The 27,381-nt window shown below is 58.9% G+C and overlaps 1 protein-coding gene across 1 annotated transcript in view; it reads right to left on the reverse strand.

The window, feature by feature from the left end:
• The window catches only part of NRXN2 (neurexin 2), a 98,971-nt gene continuing 71,590 nt past the window's right edge, over positions 1 to 27,381 (reverse strand). The window contains exons 16-19 of the mRNA XM_040639309.1: positions 22,973 to 23,144; positions 14,985 to 15,310; positions 12,568 to 12,649; positions 1 to 470 (exon numbers count right to left, since the gene is read on the reverse strand). Of these exons, the coding sequence (XP_040495243.1) occupies positions 160 to 470; positions 12,568 to 12,649; positions 14,985 to 15,310; positions 22,973 to 23,144 (891 nt within the window). The 3' untranslated portion in view covers positions 1 to 159. The remainder of the gene's footprint in view (positions 471 to 12,567; positions 12,650 to 14,984; positions 15,311 to 22,972; positions 23,145 to 27,381) is intronic.

The following is a 27,381-nucleotide window of genomic DNA, read 5'->3' on the forward strand; positions in this document are numbered from 1 at the left end:
TTTTTTTTTTTTTTTTTTTTTTTTTTTGCGTTTCCTCTTCGTGAGAGAAGTCTGAGGCAGCCAGGGAGCGGGTCCCCGGAGCCCCGGCAGGGAGAGGGCGCACCGTCCTCCCGGGCCCTCCCGGGAGGGGCAGCTGGCAGTGGGGTGCGGTGCCGGGGCTCAGACGTAGTACTCCTTGTCTTTGTTCTTCTTGGCCTTGCTAGGCGTCTTGGGAGCGGCCGGGGCCTTCTCTTTCACCACCGCCCCGTTGCTCTGGGCCGAGTTACTGATGTAGTTCCGGCTCTGGTCCACCTGGTAGGAGCCCTCGTCGCGGTTGCGGTACTTGTACATGGCGTAGAGAAGGATCAGAATGCAGAGCGCCGCTGCCGCCACGATGCCCACCACCATGCCCGTGGTGCTGCTGGACTCCCGGATCACCTCCACGGCGCCCGGCGGGCCCCGCTCCCCGGGCCCCGTGGGGTTGGCAACCGGCAGACGGGGGTCGGGAGGTCACCCGGGAGGCAGGGGAGGCAGGCCTCGCGGCCGAAGAGGGTGGTGGGCCCCGGGCCCCCGAAAGGGGTGTTCTCAGCAGGGCTGCAGCGGTCCTGGTGTTCATTTTGGTCTCGCGAGCAGGTTGGGCCGGGGGAAGTGAGGGAGCCAGCAGCACCCTGGAAGCTCCATGTGGCCCATTCCTGTCCTGTGAGGTTGGGCCGGGGAGCGGGTTTGCGGGGTGAGAGGAGGGTGGTGCGGTCCGTGACCAGGGGGAAGGTGGTGTAAAAGTCCTCGTCGTCCGTGGGGGGGAGGCTGGAGTCAAAGACCTCCCCGGACGCAAAGCCCGAGGCCTCGATGGGCTCCTCGCAGTCGCTGTCGTCCTGCTCGGCCTGGCACGGGCCCCCGGCGGGCGGGCGGCGGGCCGCGGGTGGGGGCAGGGTGTCTTGGGTGGCGCCCACGCCCGTGAGGAAGGGATAGAAGGTGGGGGGTGGGGGCACGAAGGGGGATCGGGTGGCCACGGGAGGGGGGTCTAAGGAGTCCTCCGTGATAATGGGCAATATTAACTCTCCTCCTAGAACAAGAGAGAGAAGAGAAAAGAGAGGGTGTCAGCGAGGGCGCAGGGTGCAGGCGGCCGGCACAGAGAGAGAAACAACAGCCTCACACACCCAAATCGGTTCCAATTGGCTTTGGCGGAGACTAGAGCGGGCCAGCCCGCCGCCAGCGAACACTGCGCTTCCAAGCGGGCGCGGCTCGTGCCCTGGGCACCATCGCAGAAGTGTCTCTGGCAGCTCACTGGTTTTGTGCTGTTTGTCTTAAGAAACCAAAAGGAACAGAAAGGAAAGGAAATCGAAAAGAAACGGAAAAAAAAAAACTCTACTGGTTTAAGGCTTAAAAACAGATACAAGAGCAGCATTTAAACAAACCTAACAACAGTATCTTTTAGGGTTTTTTTTTTTTTCTAGATTTTTCTCTTTTTTTGCTTTTTTTTTTTTTTTTTTTGTTTTTAAAAAAGAAGATAGCATACCACGGAATTCAGGCAACTTACATCAACAAATAGGCCGTGTGATTTTAGCATGAAGAAAAAAATTACAAACAGAGCTGTGTAAGCGGGTTCTCCCGGAAAAAATAAGAAAAAACAACTTTTCCGTACAACGTTTTCTGTCTATCTGTTTGGTATCTCCCTCCCTCACTCTTCTCTCCCTGGACATCTTGCTTCCTCCTGAATACTCTCTCTCCTCCCTCACTTGTGCCCTCTCCCCCTCATTAAACACAAAGCTAAAATCTGCACAGTGCAGGCTGGCATTGAGAAACTGTTACCACCACTTGGTGTCAGCGTGCAGGGCGGGGGAGCAGTGGGAAGGAGGGCTGGAGGAAGAGGTGCGTGACTGGCAGCTATGTAGGAATTGCTACATGGGTGAGAGGACTTGAGAGGGGATGATCATGGGAAGGAGCTCTGAAGGCTACTTGCAAGCCGGCCATGGGAAGATGAGAAATTGAAGGTGGGAGGTGACAAGGTCCATGAGAAAGAGTGGGCAAGGAGGAGACAGACACTTTGGAGAAGGGTCCTGTCCCATTGGACTTTGGGTGAGGTGGTGAGAAGCCATGTAGAGGCAGCGAGGTGGGGAGGGGGTGGGAGTGAGGGAGGGAAGTGGACAGGGACACATGAGTCCTGAGCTAACCCTAATTCCCCGACTTTCTCTTTCTTCACCCTCCACCTCTGACCCCCACTGGCTTCCCCCCTCCCCCTCCCCAGAACCCCCATGGGCCGCCAGGACCTGACCAGGGCTTGACTGCCTCTGGCCCTCTTATTATTGTTAAAACAATAATAAAACAACGGAAAGAAGAAGAAAGCAAAAAAAGAAAAGAAAATACATACACAGCCAACTGGGAAGGAAGCACTTGCTAATACAGGGCCCGGGGCGGGGGACTAGTGGGGAAGGTTTGGAGGGGGGTGATTAGGTCTCCTCTCTCCCTAGGTCTGATAACTGAGGTACCTTGGGCATAAACTGCAATTCCCATCAGCCCCAAAGAGTGAGAACTACAACTCCCATTAGCCCTTGGAGGGGTGTGGACTACAATTCCAAGCAGCCCCTGGGTCAACTCCCATGAGCCCACTGCCCTTTCCCCAAATACTGCAACCCACTGGCCTGGGGTAGAGCCAGCTGGAGTCTGGCTCTAGGGAGGGCTTCCTCCTCTTGGGCATCTCTGGGTCTGGCTGGGGTTGGAGATTTCCTCTCTAGCTTTCCCTCCACCCAAGCCCTGCCCCCATCTGATTGCGTCTCCCCAGTCTCTGCAGGGTGTGGTTTTCATAACTCCACAACCCCCTACCCCCTCCATCGGAAGCATCCCAGAGCCCCACTGCAGCCAAGCCAGCCATGGGCCACTGCCACATCTTTGCGTCCCTTCTCCTGCTCCTTGCACCCTAAGCCCTCCAGTCTCTGTGCTTGCTCTTCGAACACTGCCGATCTTCACAGCCCAAGCTCCAGCAACCTGGCAGAGCTGTCCTTGGCCACAACTAGCCCGCCACAGCCAAGATCTTGCCACTGAACTGACAGCCTGGCCGAGCTCCTCAGGCTGCTCCTCCTACCAGGCTCTACTCTCCCCCTGGGCCAGGGCTCACCTGCACCCCAGACTGTGAAGCCCCGGGGCACCTGGCCCTCCTGGGGCTCAGTCACACTGACAAACTGAGCCAAAAGCAGACAAGCATGTTCTGTGGAGCTGGGACCATCCAACACTGGCCTTTTATGAGGAGGATGCTGTGTCCTGCGGAGGGCAGGACTTCCCAAGATCACGAGGGCCACGTCTCACAAGGAGCCTGGAAAGGCCTGATTCACCCTCCCCGCGCCTGTGGTAATCTGCTGGACTCTTAGCTTGATTGTTCACCTGGGAGGTCGCCCCGTGTGACTGTGGACAAGCTCTTCTTACTCTCTGGACCTCAGCTTCCTCATCTATAAAATTAGGGTACTGGGCTCCAGGCCCAGGGTGAGACCAAGGCCTGGCTCCCACAGACCTCCAGCCTATGGATGAATAATTTGTCCCCCTAACCCCTCCTGAGCCCTGGACCCACTACGGATGGCCCAGCACCCGGGTCCCTGGGTAAGGGCCACACTCAGCTCTCAGCTCTTGGGGGAGGCTGGCAGCCTGTGTCCAATCATGGCAGGGTTCCCCTCCCTGCTGGACCATACCCCCTGCCCTCTTCCTGACTTTGCCTTCTGTTCGCAGCACCTTGCCCCCGCAGATCTCTCACTCATCCTTCAAGTCCAGCCAAATACCTCCTCTTCCAGAAAGGCTTGAGGCCCAATTGTCTGTCTCCCTAGCCCCAGCACTGGGCCTGGTACAGAGGAGGGGCTCATTGTGTTTTGACCAACGGAAGGGGAGGAATACTCATCAAGGATGTTCTCTGAACAACGCCAAGGCAACGGGGTTCTGAACGCCCCACGTCTCCCAGCCCATGGTCAGCAGGCACTGCTGAGTTCAGCCTGACAGGTGCCTTGCTCCATGGGCCCAGCTCTCATCCACAGCCGTCTCTACCTTTGATCTTACATGGGGCCACCAGCGGCTTCTGGCAGCTTCAGGATCAGGCTTGTGGCCCTCAACCAGCTGCCCATTGCTAGGGCCCAGGGAGGAGTCCCTTGTTGGGGGCACGTCATGCCCTAGAGGGGTTGATCAGACCAATCAGGGCACAGACCTTGTCTCTCTACTCTCTTTCTCACCCCCAGATAGACTGGGGGGGCGGGGGGTTTCAGGCCTTGGGCCACAGACAAATCCTGCCCAGCCTGAGCCCTGTGCAACCATTTGCCTCAACTGACTGGTTCTTTAGGTCCTTGGGGCACACAGGCCCCCCCCCAAGTTCCCCCTGTGCAGTCTCCCCAGGCTCCAGAGCCCTCCCAGGCCTGGTCACACTGACTCTTGCCCCTGCCCTTCAACCCCAGCTGTGTCCTGGTCTCCATATCTGGGTCTCAGCCCTGTTCCTGCTCCCTCAGCGTCTGTAGGACCTGTCCCTGGGCCCTGCTCTGTGCGTGGCTGTGACAGCGTCTCCTGAGGGTGTCCTGCACTCACCCACATCCTCCACACCAGCCTCCATCTCTGTCCCCCGCAGCTCCTGCTCTCTCCACAAGATAGCATGCTACTGAGACCCCACACTGTCTTCCTTCCCCCATATTCACTCCAGCCGATCTGGGCTCTGCGGCCAGCAAGTCACATGCAACATAGGGTACTGGGTTCTCCTGGGGTCATACACTGGTCTGGGAGGGATCAGGCGAGCTTGCCCTCATGAGGGTCTAGAGGAGGGGAGGACCCCTCAGAGACTCCTCACTGTGAAAGTCCAAGCAGTGGCTCCCTGGGCCGCCCTTCCCACTGGGCACTGGAGGGAGCAGACTCCGGCACCACAGCTCTACAAGGGTGCACCCAGGGATGGGGTGCCCCTGGGAGTCTGATAAAGACCCTACGCCACTCCCGTCCCCTCCCCCACGTCAGGCAGCCACAGCGCTTGGAAGTACTCACAGGTGCATTTCTCACAGACGCCACCCCCCTCCACTCTTACGTTGAATGTCAGGGCATGTCAGTCCCACTTGCTAGAGAGAATTCCATCTGGCCAAGGAGACGAGCAGCCATTCCTGTGTACCCCTCCTCCCCCAGCTCCCCTACCTCTAGGGGCTGCTGCCCCAGCAAGCTGAGCTCTTTCTGCCTTTAGGACACAGAGGCTCCTGACTGGAAATCGACCCAAGAACCCCATTCCCACCCAAGCAGGTTGTGCCCACCCCCAAAGGAGCAAGGACAACTGAGGCCGAGTGTCGGAGCTCAGCCAGCAGCCGGCAGAGGCCTCACCCACCAGCGCTGGGTACCTGCCAGAAAGCCATTAGGCCACAGGGCATTTCGTGTGGGTTAGAAACAAGGCAGGGCCCTCGACATGGCCATGGCCCTTCGGGTGCATGACCTGGCCAACGGTATCTCTGTACACAATCAGAATAAGGTGTTCTGTCTTCCTGGGGGACACAGCCCTGCTCCCGGGACCGGGACAAGCGGCTTGGTGAGCAGAGAGCACGACTAGATTTCAGCCCTTACTCACCTGTTCCAGCAGGTGCGGTGGCTGGAAGGATGGAGCCCCACCCCGCTCAGACACCCCAGCCCAGCAACAGCAAAAATCAAGGCGGACGCAAGGTCAGGCGGGGGTGTGTGTGTGTGTGCACGCGCACGTGCATGCGCTCAGAGTCTGTTTCTGTGCACCTGGGCATTCGTCTCTAAGCCTGTGTGTGCGCGTGTACACGAACCTCGATGGACCTGAGCGCACGGACGGGGTGTCAGGGAATCTGCAGGTAAGCGAGCCTCTCACTGTGTCCACACCCGCCTCTGAGCCTGGGTCAGAACTCGTGTGCGTGTGCGAATGCCCGCCTGTGCCGCTGAGAACGTGTGAGCACGTAGGCCTCTGTGAGTGCCCCTTTCCCCAAATTCAATTTCTCCTTTTCCTGGCCACTGAGACTACATTTCCCAGCATCCCTTGCGATTGGGTGTGGCAACAGGCCTGAGCCGTGGGCTCTGCTGGGTACTGGCCCACAGAAGTCTCCTGTGTGGATCTCCGTGCTCTCTCCTCCTTCCGGTGACCTTGCAAACCAGCTGAACGCCGGGGAAGAGCCATAAGATGGAAGGAGTCTGGATCAAGCACCCCCTTGGGGCAGAGCCACCTGCTGACCAGGAGCGCCCTGGTGGGGCTTCAGCTGACAGAGAGACCTCCCTCGAAGTACCCACTGAGATTTGGGAGCCATCTATTCCAGAAACCAATGCTACCTGAACTAATACAGACACTGAACCAGAAATGTGCGTCACAAAAAACGGCAGCATGGGGCGCCTGGGTGGCACAGCGGTTAAGCGTCTGCCTTCGGCTCAGGGTGTGATTCCGGCGTTATGGGATCGATCCCCACATCAGGCTCTTCCGCTATGAGCCTGCTTCTTCCTCTCCCACTCCCCCTGCTTGTGTTCCCTCTCTCACTGGCTGTCTCTATCTCTGTTGAATAAATAAATAAAATAAAATAAAAAACAAAAAAACAAAAAACGGCAGCCTTCCCATAACAATCCAAGGAAACGGCTGGAAAGATGCAGAACCATAAAATGCGGGGGCAGGACATCCGGTTCAGACCCTGCTTGTGATGACCATGTGCCTGTTGAGGCTCAGGCACAAAAGGAACCTGCCAGAAAGTCGGGGTGACAGTGCTGGCTTTTCCTGTCTGCTTTCAGTCACATACCACAAGAAGCTGACGTTAGGCAAGAGTGGGTGGGTTTGCAAGCAGAGAAGGGAACAGAGAGAGCCCAGAAACGTGGGGCTTGCCAAGTGTCAGAAGAGCCCCAGCTTCCAACCCGCAAATCACAAGAGAGGTCAGGAATGGCTTTGAGGGACAAAGACCCCGGGAAACCTCCACCTGAATGAGGAGGGCTCAGCCGCGCCCCACAGATCAGACTACGGACGTGGCCTCCCCACCTACTGTTTCAAATGCCCTCAGAATAGTCACGACTAAATTCAGAGACAGGCAAGGAATCAGAGAAACAAGGAAATAGACGCTTGACACGTCTGTCTAGGTAAGAACACGGAGTATAGTTACCTTGACTGCTTGAGCCTTTGGGCCCCCAAACATGTAGGAGCAGGAAGTGAGCTGCCAACACCATGGGGCCCCACGAAGGACATTTTACCAACACCCACTTCAGAGATGGCCATGGAGGACAAGAACTGGGAAGAACCTCACGCCAGGGCCACAGACAGAGACGAGGGAGTTTCTCAAAGACAGGAGAGGCAGGGTGTAAGAAAGAAGCTTCCCCACTGCAGGGCGGGGGGGAGTCTCTCGCAGTGCGAGCTGGCTGGATTTCCTCAACGCTTAGAACTAGGGACCTCTGGGTGTCGTCTTCCATCCCTCCCTTTCTTGAATTAGAGTTTTTACTGTGGTGGCTGCCGCTGGCCCACCCCTGGATTCGGGGGGTGTGCTGAGCTGTGTGGACAGTGAGATCCGGACCACATATGGGTCCTCGGGAGCAAGTCTGGACCCAACAAGTGGGCTGCCACCTGCCAGACGCCCTCACCTTTGCCAAGAGGGCCCCAAGTGGGTGGGGCTTCAGAGTGTCTCCCTCGGGGAGGGGTGGCTGTGCTCTGTGGGTGTCGGGAAGAGTGAAGTGGATGGTTGGTGACCCAAAGGCCACACTGGGCAGGTAAATTGCTAGCTGGTCCCCAAATCTGTTTCTGCTTCCTCCTGGGGGCACAGCAAGGCCACACCCTCCCCGCCTTCCTGGACGCAGAGCTGCGGCCACGTGACTAAGCAAAAGCAGCAGGTGTCCTGTGCGTCTGGCCCCCGGGCCTGACCCATAGAACCCACCCCTTCCTGAGCCCGCCTGTTGGTCACCTTCCACCACAACCGAGAAAGTCAGCTGGGGAAGGGGACGAGGCCTGGAATCAGCGCCTGCCGGGGAGCTGCCCACCCACCAGGAACGCTGGTTTGTAACCTTCCATGAAGGACAATCACAGGTGTTGTGGAGGTCACCGTTACAGCAACAGGTGTCACCCGAAGAAACGCTGGGATGCGAGCACATTTGTGCCTCCATGTTTCTGAGCTAAGTGTGTAGGTCTGAGCGAGTGTGTCTGTGTGTCTGTGGACTTGAGCCTGTGAACACCTCGGAGGGCCTCGTGTGTGTGTGTGCATGGGGGCCAAGGCTCAGGAGGGTGCACACCTATGGGGTGAGTGCACGAGCTGCTCCCGTGGCCTGAGCACACGTGGGCGTCTGGGAATCTGAGTACGCACGTCCACGGGCACCCTTGTGGGTCTGAGCAGCTCGCACGGAGGTGGGCATTTTGCTGGGTCTGAACCTGGCTGTCTGGCCTGAGGGCCTGAGGATGGGAGGCCTTCCCCACGCAGCTCAGGCGTACGTCTGAGCACGGGAGTAAGTGTGTCAGTACCTGTGAGGGCCCCTGTGGGCAGTGTAGACACGAGTGTGTGTGTGTGTGTGTGTGTGTGTGTGTGTGTACACACCGCTGTAGGACTCAGGACGAGTCTGTATGTCTTGAGAGGTCTGAGCATGTGTGTGGCTCCCAGCATGTGTGTGTCTGAATGTATGTGTCTGAGTGTGTGTGCGTGTGTCTGAGCGTGTGTGTGTCTCTGAACACATGGGTGTGAACGCAAGAATGAGCCTCTGCAGGTCTGAGCTATGGGGGGCCTCGGAGGGTCACTCTCATGGGGCCAGGGGAGGGGGCAGGCGTGGGTCTAAACGAATGTCCAGATGAGCATGGCCCCTGGGGTCTGGGGACACAGAGCCCACCTCGGCGGATGTGTGCACACGTACCCTGTGGGTCTCGGCACACAGGTGCCTTTGGTGTGCACGTGGGCGTGCCTCAGTGGGAATGAGCCACACATGCTGGGACACGACATCCCTTCGAGGCTGTGTTTGTGCGTCCTGGCGCCTGTGAACTTATTCTCGGATACCGTAGGTCACGCGGGATACAGCACAAGTGCACACTTGGGTGGAGCTGTGCCACATGCTCCTCTATGAGCCCGGGCACAGATGCCTGCCTCCCTGAGCACATGCAAATGGGTGTGCATGTGTGTGTGTGCACGTGTGCGGCTACACCTCGGAGGGCTGAGCACAAGTTTCTGCACATGCGCACACGGTCCCTCTGAACAGTCTGTGAGCACCTGTAAGTCCGAGCACGCACGGAGGACGTGGCCGGAGCACGTGTGTTATGCAGGTGGATCTGTACACATGAATGTGCCTCTGCGAGCCGACTGCGGGGGTGGAACTCTGGGAGTCCAAGGACGCGTGTGGACAAGCTCATGCTGTCCACATGCAAGCTCGCACATGCACATCGCGAGCGTCTGAAATATGTGGGTGCCTCTGAGCGTGTGCATGTGATCCCAAACATTTGGTCTGTGCCTCAATGGGTGTGAGTGTGTGTGAGCGTGCCTCCGTGGGCTGAAGACGCCCCGTGTGTACACCTTGGTGTGACGAGCACATGTAAGTGTGAAACACTGTGGGTCTGAGCAAGTGGGCACCTGTGAGCGAGTGGGCAGGTGTGAGTTTGCTGCGAGATCCATAAATGTACATGCAGGGATCTATGTGTGTGCACCTCTGCGTGTGCACGTAAACGTGCGTCTCTGCGGATCTGAGTCTGGGTGTGCACTTCCTGTGCACCTCAAGGGGTGCACGCTCCGATCCCTGCAGGGGCCAGGCCCACAACATAATGTGAGGGTCAGGCTGGCTAGGACAGGGAGACATTACCCACTTTGCAGAGCACGCCCCGCTAACAGCGCTCCCATTCAAAAGAATCTAAACACTGTATCCGGCAAACAATACCCTTCTTTGACTGGATTGTCAGCCTCAGGTGAAATGCCCATGTTAGATGGTGATTTCACCAAGCTGCAAGGAGGAGGAGGAGGAGAAGAAGTGGGGTCTGGGGTCTGTGAAGGGGCCCAAGTCAAGAGAAAGGGTGGAAAGCGAGTAGGGATGATCCGAGGCTTGACAGCTGGATGCAGGGAGGAGGGTCTGGCAGGTGGGAGGGATGCAAATGCCCTGGGGTCCCTTGGTTCAGCCCGTGGGTAGCCACTGTCTCCAGCCAGGCTGCCTTCACCTCTAATGCTGACCTTGGAGCCCAAGGAGCTAGAGGAAAAACCCTCCCTGTACGGGGACACAGGAGGGCCTCTGGCTGGAGTCCCCTTTCCCTCTAAGTAGGGGAGTGGCATGGTCTAGATCAGCGCAAGGGGCTCTGGAGTCATCTTGGTGTTCACCTGGCCTCCCATCAAGATAAAAATCCCACTTGAAGCACTTCAGAGTGCAAATGCAGGCATGCGCCCTGCACGTCTCAGGGAGAGCCGGGACCTTCGGACGGCTTCCTCTGGAGGCTGGAGCACACACTCTGCCCTTATTTTGAAGCCGGGTGCCGGGCTGCCCACCGGCCTCTCCCTACCCCCCAGCTTCCATTCCTCCTCTGCCCTCCATCCTCCCCTCCCTGGCTTGGCCCTTTGACTGGGGGAGGGCGGCTGACCCTGCCTGCTTCAGCTCCACCTCACTCCCTTGTCTCCATGCAGCCTAAGGGAGCTCGGCCCCCAGTGCATACACTCGGCGCCACAGCTGGGAAACTAGAATCTTGGTAGAGAGCGTGTGGCCCTGGTATGGCCCGGGATGTGCTGCGTGTCCCCGCACAGTGGCCGTCTGGCCCAACACTCCTCTCCGTGGGGTCCAGGGAGAGCAGACCCCTCCTCTCACCCGGCAGCCCCCGCCCCTGCAGAGTGAGCACACGTGTGCAAACACATGGGACGGGGCCAAATGCCCTTCTCTCATGACCCGCCAGCCCTTTGTCCCCAGAGTCGTATCCCAGGACTCTCACGCGGCCATTCATCACAGCCATTTGTGGCAGGCCTGGGCTCGAGCACGGCCTCCACCTCCAGGAAACCCCAGTCCGGACGAGTCAGAGGGGTAAAGCAGAATCTGGGGGGAGTGCCACATTGAAGCTGCCAGATGCGCAGAACCTCCCAGAGCAACGGCAGAGCGTGAGGGTGCCTCCCTGAGCTGAGATGGCCTAGTGAGATGGAGCCAGATGGCCCCCCAGCGGAGGGGCCTCCCCACAGTGGAGGGCATCTGTTCCAGAAAGCACCAGCTCTTGGCTGTGGACACAGAGGCCTTTCCAACCCAATAGCCTACAGCTCCTCCAAGTGCCTCAGGGCACAGGACCACCAAACAACCCTCTGCAGCCCTGGCCTATGGTGTCGGGGCCTGTACCCCAGAACTGCCTCTGCCCTTGATCTCTGGAACCTGAGCCTCTGCCCCAAGGCTCCATGGTTTTTCTTGCTCTTCCACAGTTGCGGCCTGTCCTCAGCCTGAGCGTCTCCTCTGGGACTGGCAGACACCCCCCCATGCCCCCACCCCAGGCCAGATTCACAAGATATGCCCCAGTCACACTGCCCACCTCACCTGACCAATCACCTCCCCCAACCCTGCAGGCATCCGTCCCAACCTCCAGCCTTCCAGTAGCAACAGCCCAGGTGCCACGCATTGCAAGGTAACCAGGAGAAGTCTCTGGAAACCCAAGCCAGGGATGAGGCTCCCACAGGCTCACCCGGGCCACCACCAAGTCCTATGATCCCTCGCTGCGAAATCTGGCCACATTCAGTCCTTCCTCCCTCCCTGCGGCCAGCTGTGAGCACAAGGACCTCAGCCCCTCAGGCTCTCGCTCCCCCCCCCCCGCCCCCGGCTCCCCTCGGCCACCCCCAACCTGCTCAGCTGAGCAGCCTTTGCACCCACCACACGGCTCCGCTCCATCCCCACACTTCTCAGTTGGCACTCAAGGCCCACCCTTCCTTTGCCAGTCGGGTCTCTCTCTGGGGCCACACCCTTCTCTCCAGCTGAAAGGATCCAGCAGAGGCCTGGAATGCCACCCCCAGGAAGCCTTCCCTCCCAGCCCTGCTCTCCTGCAACAGCAGCTGCTCCACTAGAAATCTAGACCAGACCTCAGGTCCCAATCTCCTCAAGGGACCACACATCTGGCTAGGGGCGCCTCCCAGCCACACACTGCCTGACACAGCGCTGCCGTGAGGTTGGCCTGGCAGCCCTGGCAGAGTGTGTGGCCACCTCCCTGAGACCAGGAATGAGGAGGGTCCTGGATGCAGCCGAGATCGCCTCTACTGCTGACCCAGGGAAAATCAGGCCTCAGGGACTGATGGGAGTTGCAGTTCTGGACCCAAGAGCTGATGGGATTTGTAGTTCCTAGGCCTGCATTCCCCCACCTACCCCCCCCCATACCCAATAGACTCATGGGAGCTGCAGTTACTCATCTTGCTAGGGAAAAGTCTCCCTCTTTCCTTCCCAGCATTCCTTGGCCCTGAAACCCAGGATCCCAAGCTAAGGACCTCACTATCTCATGGGGCCGGGGCATCAAAGGGCCATCAAACTGCCTTGCCGGAGGGACAATTTGAGGGACCTGGAGGGGAATGGCAGGAAGGCAGAGGAAGCTATCGGGGAAAGGTAAGGCCTGGCAGCAGGCCCCTTGGGCTGGGGCCAGGTGGCAGGGACAGTCGCCCCCCTCCCACCAGCGTCACCCGGGCCCGGGGCAGGGGAGGGGGGAAAGGCACTCACCAGTACTGGGCTCACACTCTTCCAGGTCCTCGTCATCACTTGGACACTCGGCAGAGGCCACCAAGAGGTCATCTGTGTTCTGTGGGCGAGAGGAGGGAGGGGTGGGGAAGAGGGTTCGGGGGTGCGTCAGTAGGCCCCAAAGTCACCTCTTGAGGCGTGGGGCCACACAGGAGATGGGTGCTGGGCTAAGACACACACCCTGGTCCATGCCCCATTTCTCCCATTGCTGGCTGGGTGACCGACAGCCCCCCCATTCCCCACTGTGCAAAGACAGACTGGCCAGCACCCACCCCGAAGCAGCTCCCACGGCTCCCAGGGATCAGTGAGATGGCTCATGCTGTGTCTTTTATTTCTAGGAAGCCGGGGAGACTGGACGCTGGACCTTGGGGTGCAGGGCTGGAGCAAGGGGGCCTAGGGCATCAGGGAAATGAGGCATGGGGGCCTCTGGAGGCCAGCACAGGCAGAGAAGGGGAGCAGGACCTGGGAGGGGTGGCTCTTGGCTCCAACCTCACTACCCCACCACCCTCATCTCTCTCCCAACCCCCTTCCCAGAGCCCGGAACCAGGCTGCACACAATAATTAGGGCTGTGGTTGCCATGACAATGGGAGTCGACTTTGTCAGCATTTTCTCTCCTCCTGATTGCAAAAAAAGAGAATCCCCAAGATGAGTGAATGTAAGGGGGTGGGGAGGGGAGTGCACTCAGGGTGTGTTAGGGAAGAGACCCAAGGAGGGAAACCCAGAGTCCAGGCAGGAATGGTGCCCAAGAGACTGCACGGTGTGGGGAGAGGCTCCTGAAGGCCAAGGGTGGGAGGAGTCCCGGGTAGGGAGGGCTGAAAGGGTCACACGGTGCCTCTTCTCCACTCCCACACCCCCCACTCCACCCCCCACCTTCAGAAGACGGGTTTTCCTTTTGTATCCTTGCTCCCCTGCACCAGCCTCTCCTGTGGGGTCTTCTCCAGCACAGTTGTGACCCCTAAGGCCCCCACCCCTCTCTTCCACCTGGATGGTCTGCCCATCACCCTCCCACTGAGACTGGGGGACCCTTCTTGCCTCTGGGCACTGGGCATAGTTGGTGCCCAACCTTGGGTAGGACCAGGCCTTTCTCCCAGGGCTCCCTGCTCCCTGGGGCAAGGCCTGGCACTCAGGGTCCCTAGCTTTTCTCGGCAGTAAAGGCAGAGGGGAAGAGGGTTCAGACTTATCTCTCCTGCCTGCATGAGGCTGTTAGCCAGTGCCCAGCCCCCCACAGCACAGACTGGCAGGGATGAGGGGACCTCGAACTCATTTACGAACACTGAAGGCAGGCTGATGGTGGAGTTGGGGCCCACCCCCCAGACCGCCCCCAGACCTCTCCCTCACCCTGGGAGCACAGAGTTCTCTCCAGGCACAGAGGCTCAACAGCCTTGGGCGATGAGGGACAGAAGTAGCTTGGGCAGGGGGGCGGGGTGACTGAGTAAGGTCTCCTATGCCAGGTGTGAGCAGTCCCTGAGCCACAATCATCAATGGCAACAACCAGAAAACTCAGCTGGGCCCCCGAGTTGCCTCCATAAGTCACACATGCTCAATTGGCTTTTGGCACCAGGAAAGCCAGGCCTGTCCTGCCCCATGAGAGCCTCATTCCCCAGATATGCCCCCCCTCCAGGTACAAGAGAATATCAACTCAAGTCACTTGGGCTTGACCTGATCCAGAGAGGGCAGCTGAGCTGGAGGGGCAGGCAGTGGGGAGGGTAAAGCACCAGGGAACTGTCCGCACCAACACCCCCCTCCGATCCACAGGCACAGGGAACCCTGAGGCTGCCAGGCCGGGGCACCCACTCAAGGTCCCGAGGAGAGGACCCGAGAAGGCAGTGGGCTTGGAGTCCCACTGTGAGGACACCGGCAATTGGGGAGACACTGTTCCGGGCCTCCGCCAGCCTCCAGAGAGGGGAAGCCACCCCCAGCTGAGCCTCTGGCCCCTCCAGGGCGGTCTCCTAGGTGCCTGGCCAGAGCAATGCCACCCTGGTTGTACCCATCTCCTGCTCGCTGCCCACACCACACCGGGCCCGGCCTCCAGTATGGGGCAGGCACACGGTCATTCCACCTTCACCCCAGTCCAGACTTCCTCCCTCTTAGGTGGTCTTCCCTGGTCTAGCTGGAGTACCGAACTCCCCCTTAATGCTGGGCCTGGCCCCTAGAAACAGTGACCACCTTCCCATGTATAACATCCCTGGTCCCCAGGGCAAAGGCCACTTCGTGAAGAGAGGCCTTTCCCACCTCACCTGAACCATCACCATGACGACAAGGATGAGAGAGCAGCCTCCAGAATCCCACCAGACCCCTCAGACCCTCCCCTGGGCGCCACCGTTGCTCTGCAGACATCAGCCCCATCCCCCACCTAAGGCCTCGCTCCTCGTGCATCAGCCCCAAGGGCCCTCACCTGGGTGGTGCTGTCCCTCAGCGTGGGGGAGCGGCCCCGGCGTGTGGTTGTGGTAGCCATGGTGGTGGTGGTCTCCATGATGGTGGTGGCCATGTCGGCCAGCAGGGTGGTGGCCGTGGTCTCTGCACTGAGCAGCACGGACGGCCCCTCCCCCACCAGGCGCAGGTGGCCCTCAGTCCGCACATTGGGGTCGCTCTCGGCGGCCAGCGCCAGCACCTTGAGCCCATTGTAGTAGAGGCCGGACACCTGGCCCTGGAAGGGGCGGCCCTGATCCCGGCCCCCGATCTTGATGGCAGCCTGGCTGTTGAAGATGGTCAGCTGGCGGCCTGGTGGGGAGGGGAATTGGTGGGGGCAACAGAGGAGGGGCAGGCAGCGGGGGAGAGATCAGAGAGGGATGGGGAGAACAGAGGGAAGCCAAGGGAAGGAAAGAGGACCGAGAGGGAAACCAGCAAGGGGGCGGGGATGGGGGGTTGGAGAAATGAGGAAGGGGCAGACACCAAAGGGAAAGTCCTCGTCAGCCACAGCCCCCAGCCCAGCCAGGTGGGGAGCCCAGAGGGGGAGGGTCCCCAAGGCACACATGGGCTGGGAAAGGGAGCCCAGCTCCCCCCTCTCCCCACCATGCTCATGCCTCTGACCTTCCCATCCCCCTCTCCTCTCCTGCTCCAGGGGCATCGCCCCCCCAATTTCTTTCCCTTCCCTCCATTTGATCCCCATCTTCTCCCTCTGCTTCCCCAAACGTCCCACACCCAGTATCCAGCCCCGAGCCATGGAGCCCTCGGAAGCAGCAGACAGAGGAGACAAAGAGGCAGAGACAGAGAAGGAAACGGCCAGGCTGAGTGGTCAGTGCGTGTCAAAGCAGAGAGGGAGGCGACACCGACGTGCCAGAGGTGAGGACGGTGCGCAGGAGGAGGGCTGGCGTGCGCGAGGGTGGGAGCAGCCACGCAGACCCCACTCTGCCCTGCCAGCCACCACCCAGCCCACTGACCTCTGGCCAGGCTCCCCTCTCTCCTCCCCCCTCCAAGGCCCAGCCGCTGCCCTGCCTGGGGAACCAGGCCCTGGAGAGCAGAGGCCTTCCTCCCCGCCAAGACGTGCAAGCACAGAGATGGAAAACGTTAAAGGGACCTTGCTTCGCTCGCTGACAGCCAAAAAACACCGCTCCAGCTCCAGTCTCGCTCCCCACTCAGCATGACACCTCAGCATTCCCACCTGGGTGGGGTTCGGCTGTTGTTTTTGGTTTTAGTGGATCTGGGGGTCGGTTTAACCCTCTGAGTTTGTTGCTTTGGTTTGGTTTTTAGAAAAGATATTTATTATGTTTAAGTTTAGATTTAACTTTGGTTTTGGTGTTGCTTATTTTGGGAGGAGGGGGGCAGAGGAACTACTCCATTGCCCCCTGCTCCCCTGGACCTTCAGCTGCGGGCGCTGGGGGGTTTAAGACCTGGCTTAGCCCTTGTTAGCCTCTGGTTAGTGCCTCATTAAAGATCTGGTTTAGAGTTAGGTGTCTGTAAGCCCTGCCCCCAAACCCTGGGCTGAGGATAGTCCAACTTGTGAAACCCACACCCTCTTTGGAAACACGGGTTCCCTGGGCCACCAACCATCTGTCTGGTCTGCAGTCAATGACCGTCCACGGTGGGGGGAGTCTGCTCGGCCCTCTGCTCGGCCTCTCCGCCTCTGACACCCTCCCTCTGCCCAGCCCCTTACTCCACCCTGGAGCAGCGTCCCCATCTTACAAATGGGGGAGCCGGGGCCCACAAAAGCTGAGCACTGGTTAGTAACAGCTGGAATACCAGACCCAGAGAGGAGCCTGAGGACTACTGAGCCGGAGACAGCTCCCAGGCATGAAGAGGAGAAGGCTCACGGTGGTCGAACAAGTTTGGGAAGCAAACACTTCACAATTAAACGACAGGTTTCTTTCTCACAGGACTTCTCAGAGCCTTTATTAAACCAACGTCCATGTGCTTCTCCAAGAGGAAGAAACGGGATTCGGCATTTCCCAAGCTCATTTTACCACAAATCTCTTTCTTGAGAAGCCTCTCGTGGGACTTAGGCCTCCCCGGACATGTTCTAGAACTGGAAATGGACTCATTCAATAAATATTTATTGAGCACCCACTACATGCCAGATGCTGACAGAAAATCATCCCTCCAAGAGGGCCCAGATCTTGTTCTTAAACACCTTCCTGCTCCTTACGTCATCTCATTCTCCCAGCAGCCCCCAGGAGGTAGGCTGAGGGGGCGGAAGGGGCTCACCCCTCCTGAGAAAGGGGAAACGAGCTTCTCCTTCCACACTCTGGGAAATACCAGAGCATTCTGCCCAATCTTTCACTTTCTAGAAGCGGAATTAGAGATCTAAAGAGAGGATGCGGCCCCGCAGCTAGGGAAGGACCACTGGGGTCCACCATCCCCTCCACCACCCCTCCCCCCCAAGGGCCTGTCCAGCTCTGCCTACCTGGGGTCACAAGTTGTCCCAGCCTCAGCCCAGGCTGCTCCCCTGGCCTGATTCTGGGAGAGGGAGGTGGGTAATGGAGAGTAACCTACGTAGGTTGGCGAACTTGGCCCCTGCAGCCCTACCCACCACGAACTCCTCAAAGGGTTAAAGTTCACCCCGCTGGCGAGAGCAACCCAGTGCGGCTGGGGGCTGTAGGTTTTAGCGATGTCTGTGACAGTCCCTTTAACTTTTTGTCCTGTTATGGATTTATCACATCTGGTTATCAGTATGTTTAGTCCCCGCTGGCTGTGAGGGGGGCTGGAGGTGACGTTTGGGGGTTTTAGCTGGGGCAGGCCCCAGGGGACATTTAAAAGCACCGTTATCAGCTGGTTAGGTGGGGCTTTAACAGCTCTACTTCCCCCCTAGAGTTTAGCCTTAGAGGTACAGAGCTCGCCCCCTCTCCGAAGGGCATGGGATGGCTTTGCCCTTGGCCCCAACTTCCCTTGGTGACAAGCGGCCTTCTCCCTCACACCCAGCAGTGCCTCGCTGCTCTAGGTAGCCACTCGGCTAGCCCATGCTGTCTTCCTCACCAGCTCCGCAGGCACAGAAAGCCCTGTGGGACGGCCGCCCCTGCCCCTACCTCCTAGGGTCCCCCTACCCCCGCCTCTGTTACTTCTAAGAGGCCTTCTGGACCAACGTGGGCCCATTCCAGAGACTGTGCCCCACAGCCACTCCCTGGGGAGGGGGGAGCTTTCCAGTAGGATGCGAGGTCCCCATGCTTCCCTTTCCTCCTGGGACGACCCGGTGAACCTTTTCCACCCTCCCTTTGGATCCTAGGGTCGCACTTCCTGCTCCTCAGAGCCCTGTGGCCGGCCCTTCACCAAACCCCGCCCCCGATCTGCACGCCAGCCTGCTTTACCAGGGTGGGCAGCCTGCTTTACCAGGGTGGGTCGGGAGGCTCAGCTCCATAGTCCCGCGGATTATCCTAGACCATCCTGGCTTCGGAAAGAGCCCAAGGACTCCCTGTCTCCTGAGCAAAACCCCAGCCCCGTCCAAAACCACCGCTCTGCTTCTAAAGACACAGACGACTGACTCCAGAGAGGAGAGGGGGGCATCCCGGTGGCATCATCAGGCCTCCGCTGAGGGGTGGGCGATGGGGAAGGCACGGTGGGGAAAGAGAGAGCTCTGCACCTTTAAGATAGTGTTTTTAAAGTTAATTAATTAATTAATTAATTCTGGTTAATTACCTTTGTCGAGCAGCCACTCATCTACTACTCGACCAAGCCGGTAGGGGATTCTCTGTCTAGCAATCGCCAGGCGCTCGTTATCAAAGTTTCCTTGGAAAAGTTTAGAAAGACAGTAGGTTTCTCAGGCGGCGAAGTCCAAAGGAGTTAGCAAAGTAATTACGCATTTCTCAGGAGACTCAGAGTAAAGCAGCAACACCCACCGGAAAGGGGGGGAAGGTCCACCCAAGGCGGGAGAAGAAGCGCTGGGTCCCTCGTCCTCCCCTCCCCTCCCTAGGCTCCTGCCCAGAGCCAGCCCCACCCGAGGGGCACGAGTGACCCAAAGAAAAAGACAGGGACATAGAAGAAAAGAAAAGGGGACGGAAAGAAAAGGCAGCTGGAAGGTCAAAGGTCAGAGGTTAAACAGGTTTATCTGCGCTCAAGCTGTTGTGCACACCTTCCTTCCCCATCCCAGAGTGGGGCGGTGGGGGCAGGGAGGGGCATTTAGCGGGTTTAAGTTAGGGGGGTGGGGGGCCTCAGTGGCCCGGCTGGTTACTGAGTTTAGAGGGTGGTTTAGAAGTGGGAGGGTTGGGTTATGTGGGGTTTATGCGGCATTTAGGGGGTGGCCCGGCACTCGTACTTAACAGTGACATTTAAACCACTTCTCCAGGCACTCAGCTCCCTTTCCCTTCCGTGCTCAGCTCCCCGCGGCGCCCCCTTTGACAGCTCACCCCACATCCCTACCCCACCAGCTTCCACCCCATCCCTCGCTCCCTGAAGGGCCCACCGCCACCGCAGCCTTGTCGCCCTGCCCCCCACCCCATCTGCCTGCCACCACTACAGGTCACCCTGCCACCCTGCCACCCCGCCACCCCACCCACCCCTCTCCCCTTCTCCGCCTCTTCCGCAGCCATCTTGCTCCCCTCAGCCTGCCCTGGTTCCCTCCCTACAGGGCCCCCCAGCCCCTCTGTCTGGAGGCTCTCTTCCCCCGTCTCAGTCCCATTCCAAGACTCTCAGCCTCGGCTCTGCTCTGGTCCCCTTTCATTTCTGTCCTGGGGACCCAGCCCAGCTCCTGACCCGCTGTCACTCACTAGACTTTCTCCTTCAGGCTCCTTCCCCCAATTCCTAACCCCACCCCTTCTCCACCCTGCCTGTCCCTCTCTCCACTCACCATTGTCCAGGCCCTGGAGATGGGGAGGGAAGATTGTGCATGTGTGTGTGTGTATGAGAGAAACAGGGTGTGGAAAGGGGTTTGTCAGCGTGCCTAGGAGTTCGGAGTGCTCCTCCCCACCCCCACGGGCTGTGGATTATCCAGTCTGTAGCTGTGGAATGGGAATGACTTCCTTTGGGAATCTGGCCACTCTTCCCATTGAATCCACATATAGTGCTCCATAACGTGTCGGGGGGCGGCTTTCCTGCTCCTCTCGCACTGCACAGCTACTCGGGCCCCCAGTGAGGCCTGGGCCCGGGCTGCCGTGGACATCTCCTGTGAACAAGCAGCACACGGCATGCCTGTGTGTGTGTGTGTGTGTGTGTGTGTGTGTGTGCGCGCGCGCGCGCGCATACGGCTGCTCCCTCCCTAGGTGTTTCTGATGCAACAAGACCCTGCCTTCCCTACAGATTGAGGTCACAAGCGTTTGAGTAAAAAATAGATTGTTCACTCATTTAGTCACTCAACAAACATTTCTTGAATGCCTGCTCTGTTCCTGGTGCTGGGTATTAGAGATGCAAAGGCGAAGGCCTGGCCCTTACCCGCAGAGTGCCCCAGCCAAGCAGGCGAGACTGGCAAGGGACCAGCAGTGTTCTTCGTTCTGCTAACGGTAGCACAGGGCATCCCAGCCTGGGGATGGGAGTGAGAGGGACCAAAGAAGACACTGGAGGAGAGGAGCAGGGGCCAGAAGGGAGTCAGGCAGGGCAAGCTGGGCGGGCACGTATGCAGAGCCACAGACTCAGGAGGGCAGGAGGCTCTTAGGGATCTCCTGGGTGTGTCTATGCAGTTGTCCCTGTGTGCGTCCCGAGGGGAAGGGAAGAATGTACACCTGTCTCACTGGAGCACGTAACAGTTCTAACCAAAGCTCCGTTTGTTGAGCACCTCCTCTATGCCATGCCATTCTAGAGCTTTCCTTGGGTTATCTTGTGGGATTCTCATGGTATTACTACAAGGTGCCTATTAGCCCTATCTTGCAGAGGTGGAGACAGATTCAGAGAGGCTGGACGCCTCGCCCAAGGCCACACAACTTGTCAGTAGGAGTCCAGGATTAAAGGAACTTGGAGTCTAATAGCTGAGTCTCCGTGCTCCCGAAAAGTCTGGAGGCCCAGGCTCTGGGCCGGTGCCCTCTGCCAAGCCAGCCTGACAGCATGGCTCAGGCTGACACTCGGCTTTGGTCAACCAGGTTTCTCAGCTTTGCAGGTGAGGGGGCACCCAGTCGTCTTCCCCACCCCGGCCAGGGGTCCCTGAGCGGAGAAGAGCAGGCATGAACCCTCCCACCTGGCCTCTGGCCTGCCGGGCTCCCAGGGAAGAAGGCCTGGACCCGAGTCACGGATGGATGTGGTGAACCCTTCATGTCTTCCCAGTACAACCCTATTCATCCCAGGCTGGGGACCGCACCGCTACTGAAGTTGCCCTCACGTGTGTGTGGCTGACAGAGAGATGACTGCAGGGCGATCACACCTGCACAGCCTGGCCTATGTACCCGCAAGACTTCACACAGGAGTGTCTACGGGCCCCTGCGACCCCACACGTGCCCAGAACCCGGGTGCAGGCTGGCATCCCTCAGTAGGGCTCTTGTTTCTCCTGCATCGGTCTGACCTTATGAGTCTTTGCAGTCATCCGTGTGTCTGTGGTTGGCTGTATGTCCATCAGCCTCTGTATTTCTTGGGGCAGGGGCAGGGGGGCATGTGGTTCTCTTTAGCTCCAGAGAGTGTTGGGCACAAGCCTGCACGACTGGGAGCTGGGAATCTAGCTGGCGTGTTTCTGCCAGCTAAGCAGGCCCATGAGGGTTTGCACACCTGCACCGTCCCTGTCCTTCTGCCCACACCCTTCTCAGCCTCTCTGCCCCCGCCTCGGCTGTCACTTCTGCCTCAGGGAGGGACTGAGGCTGCAGATGCTCTCCCTTCTCCTCAGTCGCCCCCGGGTGTGACTGTGCGGGGTCGCTCAGCCAGATTATACCACCACAAGTCTGCATTTCTGCAGTTCTCCCTGCAGCGGCTTCTTTCCCCTCCCTCTCGGTCTCCCGCACTGGGCTCTCTTCCTCTCCCTCCCGAGGCTCTGTCCACCTCTTCTCCCTCTGGCTGGGTCCGTGCCACAACGTCTCCTTATATCTCTCTGCATCACTCCAGGGCTGCCTCCGTCTCTGCTCCTGTCCCAGTGACTGTTCCCATCTCTCTCCGTCGCCCCTCTCCTGGCTCCCCCGCACTCTGAGGCTCTTTCTCTGCCTCCTCATTTCTCCCGTGTCCTCATCCCCTCCCTCCCCTTGCTCCTCAGACCTGGGTTTGTCCTGGGCCACCACAACCATCACACTGTGTGATGCTGTCAAAAGAGGTTGTTTGCATTCCCGTGCTCCCCCCTCCTAGCCGGTGAGCTCCCTGCAAGCAGAGGTTGTGGTCTGCCCCCCGTGTCTCCCGAGGCTGCCACCCAGGAGGCTCCCAGTGAAAGTCTGTGGAATGCGCTTGCACTCTTGTCACTTGGTGTTCTCTCCCTTTCACCGTGTCCCTTATTCCCTGAGACACTGGGGTTCCTTTTCCCTGAGCCTCCGTGGTCACGTCTCTTCCTTTATCTAGATCTCCTGATATGAATCTTTGATTTGTTCTTTGTAAAGACCTTGGTTCATTCCTTGGTTCTGTCCTTGGAATCAGGCCTGCCTCCTCGCTGAGATATATTTCGGGTTACTTACGGATCTTCTCTCTTTGGTATCTGCATCTGCCTCCTCATTTCTGCCTGTCCCTCGATTCTAAACCCATCCTTTCCTCAATCGTGTCAGAGTCTCCCTACTTCTACCCCTCTTCCTCTTCTCTTCTCCCCCACCCCCACCTGGACCCTGGCCTTGCAGCCTTCCCAGCTCAGCTCTGCCCTCTCCCTCCTAGCCCACCGACTCCCACCTCCCACCACTGCGGTCTAGCTCCGCCTTGCGAATCCTGAGGTTGCTCTTTAGCCCCGCCCCCGCCCGGGTCCCCACTAACCTCAGCTTTCCCATGGCCTCTCCCCAGCACAGCCGGAAACCTCTCCGCTTAGCCCCGCCCCCAGTGCAGGCAGAGATCCTATAAGCGGCCGCCCTGTCAGCCCCGCCCTGCCAACGCCCCGCCCCGCCCGAAGCGCCTCCTCCGAGCGCCGGCGCCGCCTACCTGCCGGGTACCGTTCGTTGACCGGCCAGCTGTCCACCTGCAGGGTGGCGTTGCCACCACTTCGAGTGAAGCGCACCACGTGGTATTTGCCGTCGCTCACGATGGCGTTGGGCTCATCGATGGTAATGTCGTCCGTGCCCACGTTAAAAATCACCCCCACAGTGCCCTGGTCCTGGGGACAAGGAGGTAGAGGTCAGCAACCAGGAGGGAATAGCCGTTCACTCTTTCTAGAACTCCACCTGTGACCACCACCGGCCCAGATCCGTGGCACTTCACAGCTTCACAACGCACATCTCCCAGTCATGCCTTTGCTGATCCTCTCACCCGCCCAAAGAGGTGGGCAGGCTTGCCTCTTCCCCACATGCAGGCAAGGGAGTGACCTGAAATTCAGAGAGGTTGGCACCGCGGTGGGGTGCAGAGCCTGGACCGGGAGCACTTCCACTAACCATACCTGCCTTTTGTCTTTTGGTTTGTTCAGAATATTCACAAATGTTCACAGGGCATCCATTCTGTGCAAGGGCCACTGAGCCCAGGCCCCAGACGTGGTGCCAGGACCAAGCTGGGGGCCAAAGGGAGCTCAGAGGGTAGAGGCCTCCCTAAGGCACGACCAACAGAGAAGTCCGTGGAAGCCAGACCCGTGCCTGAAGAAAGTCTGGCCTCCCTGCTCCCCACAACCCCCAGCCTTCAGCCTCCCCTTCCCTGCATAATCAGCACTGAGCGGTCCCCGGGGACCCCGCACTAGGCAGCTCAGCAGGCTCCATGTTGGTCAGGCCTGAGTGTGAAATCATAGGAGTGGAGGCAGGGGTCTGAACTGTATATTCTGGGGTGGGGGGTGGGGAGGGTGGTGAATATGGAAAGAAATCAGGAGGACAAACCAAAATAGACTTACTAAGGAAAGGTGAGCTAGTGGGTGTAGGGTTAGAAGATGGGGCTGGGAGCTGAGGAAGGACAGGAGAGGAAAGTCAGAGACCCAGGCCTGGAGAAGGGGAGCAAAGAGTCAGTCTCAGTAACCTCTGGGACGCAGGGTCCCATGCTCTGGACAGGGCAGGGCCTGGGGAACCTTACAGAGGCCACCCAGGATCCAGTCCCAGAGGAGTTCCGTCGATGGCACTGGTGTGAGAGGGAGCACTTCACTGAATCCCTAAAATGTGCCGGGCCCTCTGAGGATACCTCGCACGCAAGTTCTCGTCATCCCCACAGCGACCCTCTCAGGAAGCTTATGGCATTCCCGATTCACCAAGGAGAAAACTGAGGTACAGGGAGGTTGAGTAACATCCCCAAATCCACATCACAGGAAAGGAATCCAGATTTGAACCCCAGTTGGCCTGACTCCAAAGCCAGTGCTCTCTCTCCCCTACCCACGAGTCTAGGGAGACACTGACTCAAACTGCACGGGGGATGATCTGAGCAGCTACTGAGGCCAACCCACCTGAGAGAGGCCCTGAACCTGAGCCCCTATTTCATTCCCCTGCACTTCCCAGCAGCCACTTGAGCTCAGCCTCCTGAATCCCCCACCCCCCTCCTCCTGCACAGGACAGACACCCACACAGGCTCACTTAGGCCCCCTGAATCACACACAGTCATAGGACCCAGATCATCAGAGAACACACACACACACACACACACACACCCCTTGGGTTTTCCTAAAAGACTACCCCAGTCCAGCCTGGGCATGAGGGCCCATTCAGCTGCCAGCTCCTGTATCCAACAGAGCCAAGGAGCTTGGTGGCCCTGAGGATGGGATGGGGGGCCTGCAGATGGAGTGGGGATTGGGGTCTTGCAGAGACTTGGACACAGGGTGGCCAGCTATGGCTCACTTGGAGATCTAGGCCCAATCCTTTCCCCACTCATGGGTCTAGTTCTCCCCCTCTTAGAACCTGGGAAAGCCAGACACACACACACACACACACACACACACACACACACACACACACACACAGAGAGATATCTGCATGTAGCGTCTCTCCTCAGATGCAGTAAAGCAGGGAAACTGAGGCTGGGCTCACCTAACAAAGAGTACTCGCAAGCCCCATGCACCCACCACCCACAGACTGACAACATCCCAGGGAGACGGGATGATCACATGCTCCCCACACACATGAGGGGAACAGCCGATGCTTCTCAGTACTATTATTAGCAATAACATCGCCCAGAATAGCATCAGCCCCTTGGACGCCTCAGAGGGTTTCTCCCCGTGAGGCTCAGGCCAGGCGGTGATGGTGGTCAAGGAGCAGAGGCCGCCTGGGAGCTGGGGTGTCGGGGGGCCAGCCAGGGCGACTAGAAGGCAGGACACCCGGGTTTCCTAGGAGGCAGCCGAGCTCAGAGCCATACGCTCCGGGGGAGAGGCAGCTCCCAGAGCTGCTCCCGACGTGAAGTCAGTTGTCACTTCTGTTAAAGTCATTAATTCCTAATTCCCCAATTACCTCATTAGGCGGCGGTGGGGAGAACGCGGCCGCTCCTACAGCAAATAATTATGGGAGTCAAAATTAATTTGGCAAAGTGGAGCGACGCTTTATTAGAAACGTCAAATTGCTTTTCTCTTATTTTGCTGCCGCCTCCCCACTCTCTGAGAGCTGCTAATGACGCGGCGGTGGGAGCTGGTGTGTCACCAGGAGAGGAGGGCCTTGGGGGCTGCCCCCCAGGGGCTTCAGCCCGTCAGGGCCCAGCGCTTCCCTCAGGGCTGGCCTCTCCCGAGGCTCCCACACTTCCTCCAGGGCGCCCACCCTCCCCAGGCGCCCCACCCCTGCCTTCAGCAGCACCAGGCACCAGGCCTCACTCCTCCATAACCCTAAGCCCGGTGAGGCCTGGGGGAACCGCTGGGAGAGAAGAGGGGGGTCCCTTCTCCTTGCACCCCAAGCCCCTACACTGTCTATTCAGTGCTGGGGAGCTCCGTCTCCTAACACCACAGGCACAAAGACACACAGGGGTGGTCAAGGAGGCAGACCCAGGGCACAGGAAGATCTAGATCTCCAAGTGGCCAGCTGTGGCTCACTTGGAGATCTAGGCCCAATCCCTTCCCCACTCGTGGGTCCAGTTCTCCCCCTCCTAGAACCTGGGAAAGCCAGACACACACACACACACACACACACACACACACACACACACACTCGTATCTGCATGCAGCATCTCTCCTCAGATGCAGTAAAGCAGGGAAACTGAGGCTGGGCTCACCTAACAAAGAGTACTCGCAAGCCCCACGCACCCACCACCCACAGAATGACAACTCCCCATATCCTCCTAGAACTTAGAACCACAGATGATCGGGCTGTGGGCTGACACCGAGTGCTCCCTGTTGGCTGGGCCGCGTCCCGAGGGCTTCACACACACAATCTCACTGGAACCTCACAGCCTCCCTTTGTCCTTTTACCATCCTGTTATCGGGCCGTGCCACAGATGAGGACGCTGAGACTCATGGGGTGACTGCACGAGGACAGAGCTGAGACTCAAACCCAGGCTGTCAGCTCCGAAGCCACGCCTGGCCTCTTGTGACTGTGTGGAGAGAGAACACAGCCCTCACTCACAGACAAGGCCATGGAGATACAGCGGCACCTGCCACGGGGTCAGGAGACTGGAGTAACAGCAAGTACCACTCCCCTGGGAAAGGCTCACATGGAGCGACACACGTGATCAGAGGCCATGAGCCTGTCCCCCGCAGTCCCCCAAGGTCCCACTGTCACTCCTGACTCCATCAGTATGCACCCAGCCCCACACGCCACACAGAGTCATGTGTGCCGTCCACAGCCACGGTCTCTCATATCCAGCCGGAGACACTGTCCCGCTCACACAGGCACGAACCTTCTAGGCCTTCTCCCCAGGCGACTCGCCCCTCCACACCCCTTCCCTACACGCTTCTCTGCCTGGCCTCCCCCATCTAGCGCCCAGCGGCTGCCGCTCCCACTCCTGCTCCACTCAGCCCACCGGACATCTCACGCCTCCTTCCTTTGCTCCCTGGTGTTGGGGGAGGGGTGTACAGCCAGGGGACCCTGAAAAGCTGATGGGCACGGAGGGGCTAGTTGCCACAGTCCAATCAGATGGGGAGGGGCCAGAGCCCAAACATGCTTCCTCGGTCCCCCTAAAGCCCAGGGCCCCCCACCCAGATCTTTCTGGCACATAGAGCCTGGCCGCCCTGCTCGAACACCCAGCTCAGGGGTCCTGGCCAGGGTCAGCATGTGGGATGCAGACTTAGAGGTAGAAGTGGAGATGGAGGTCAGAGGCCCAGGGTTAAGACCATGGGAAGAGGACAGGGGAGAGGCTAAGCGCAGAAATGAAACACAGCAAGGGCAGAGGCCACTGGGAAGCATGTGGGGTAGGACTAGAGATGGGGAAAGGGTCAAAGAAGAAAAGGGACTGCCTGAAGACCAGAGTTAGGATAAAAACTGAGAGGAGCCGTGAATATGTTGGGGGGGGGG

This window comes from Ursus maritimus, unplaced genomic scaffold (assembly GCF_017311325.1).
Source record: "Ursus maritimus isolate PB19 unplaced genomic scaffold, ASM1731132v1 scaffold_23, whole genome shotgun sequence".
Lineage (NCBI taxonomy): Eukaryota > Metazoa > Chordata > Mammalia > Carnivora > Ursidae > Ursus > Ursus maritimus.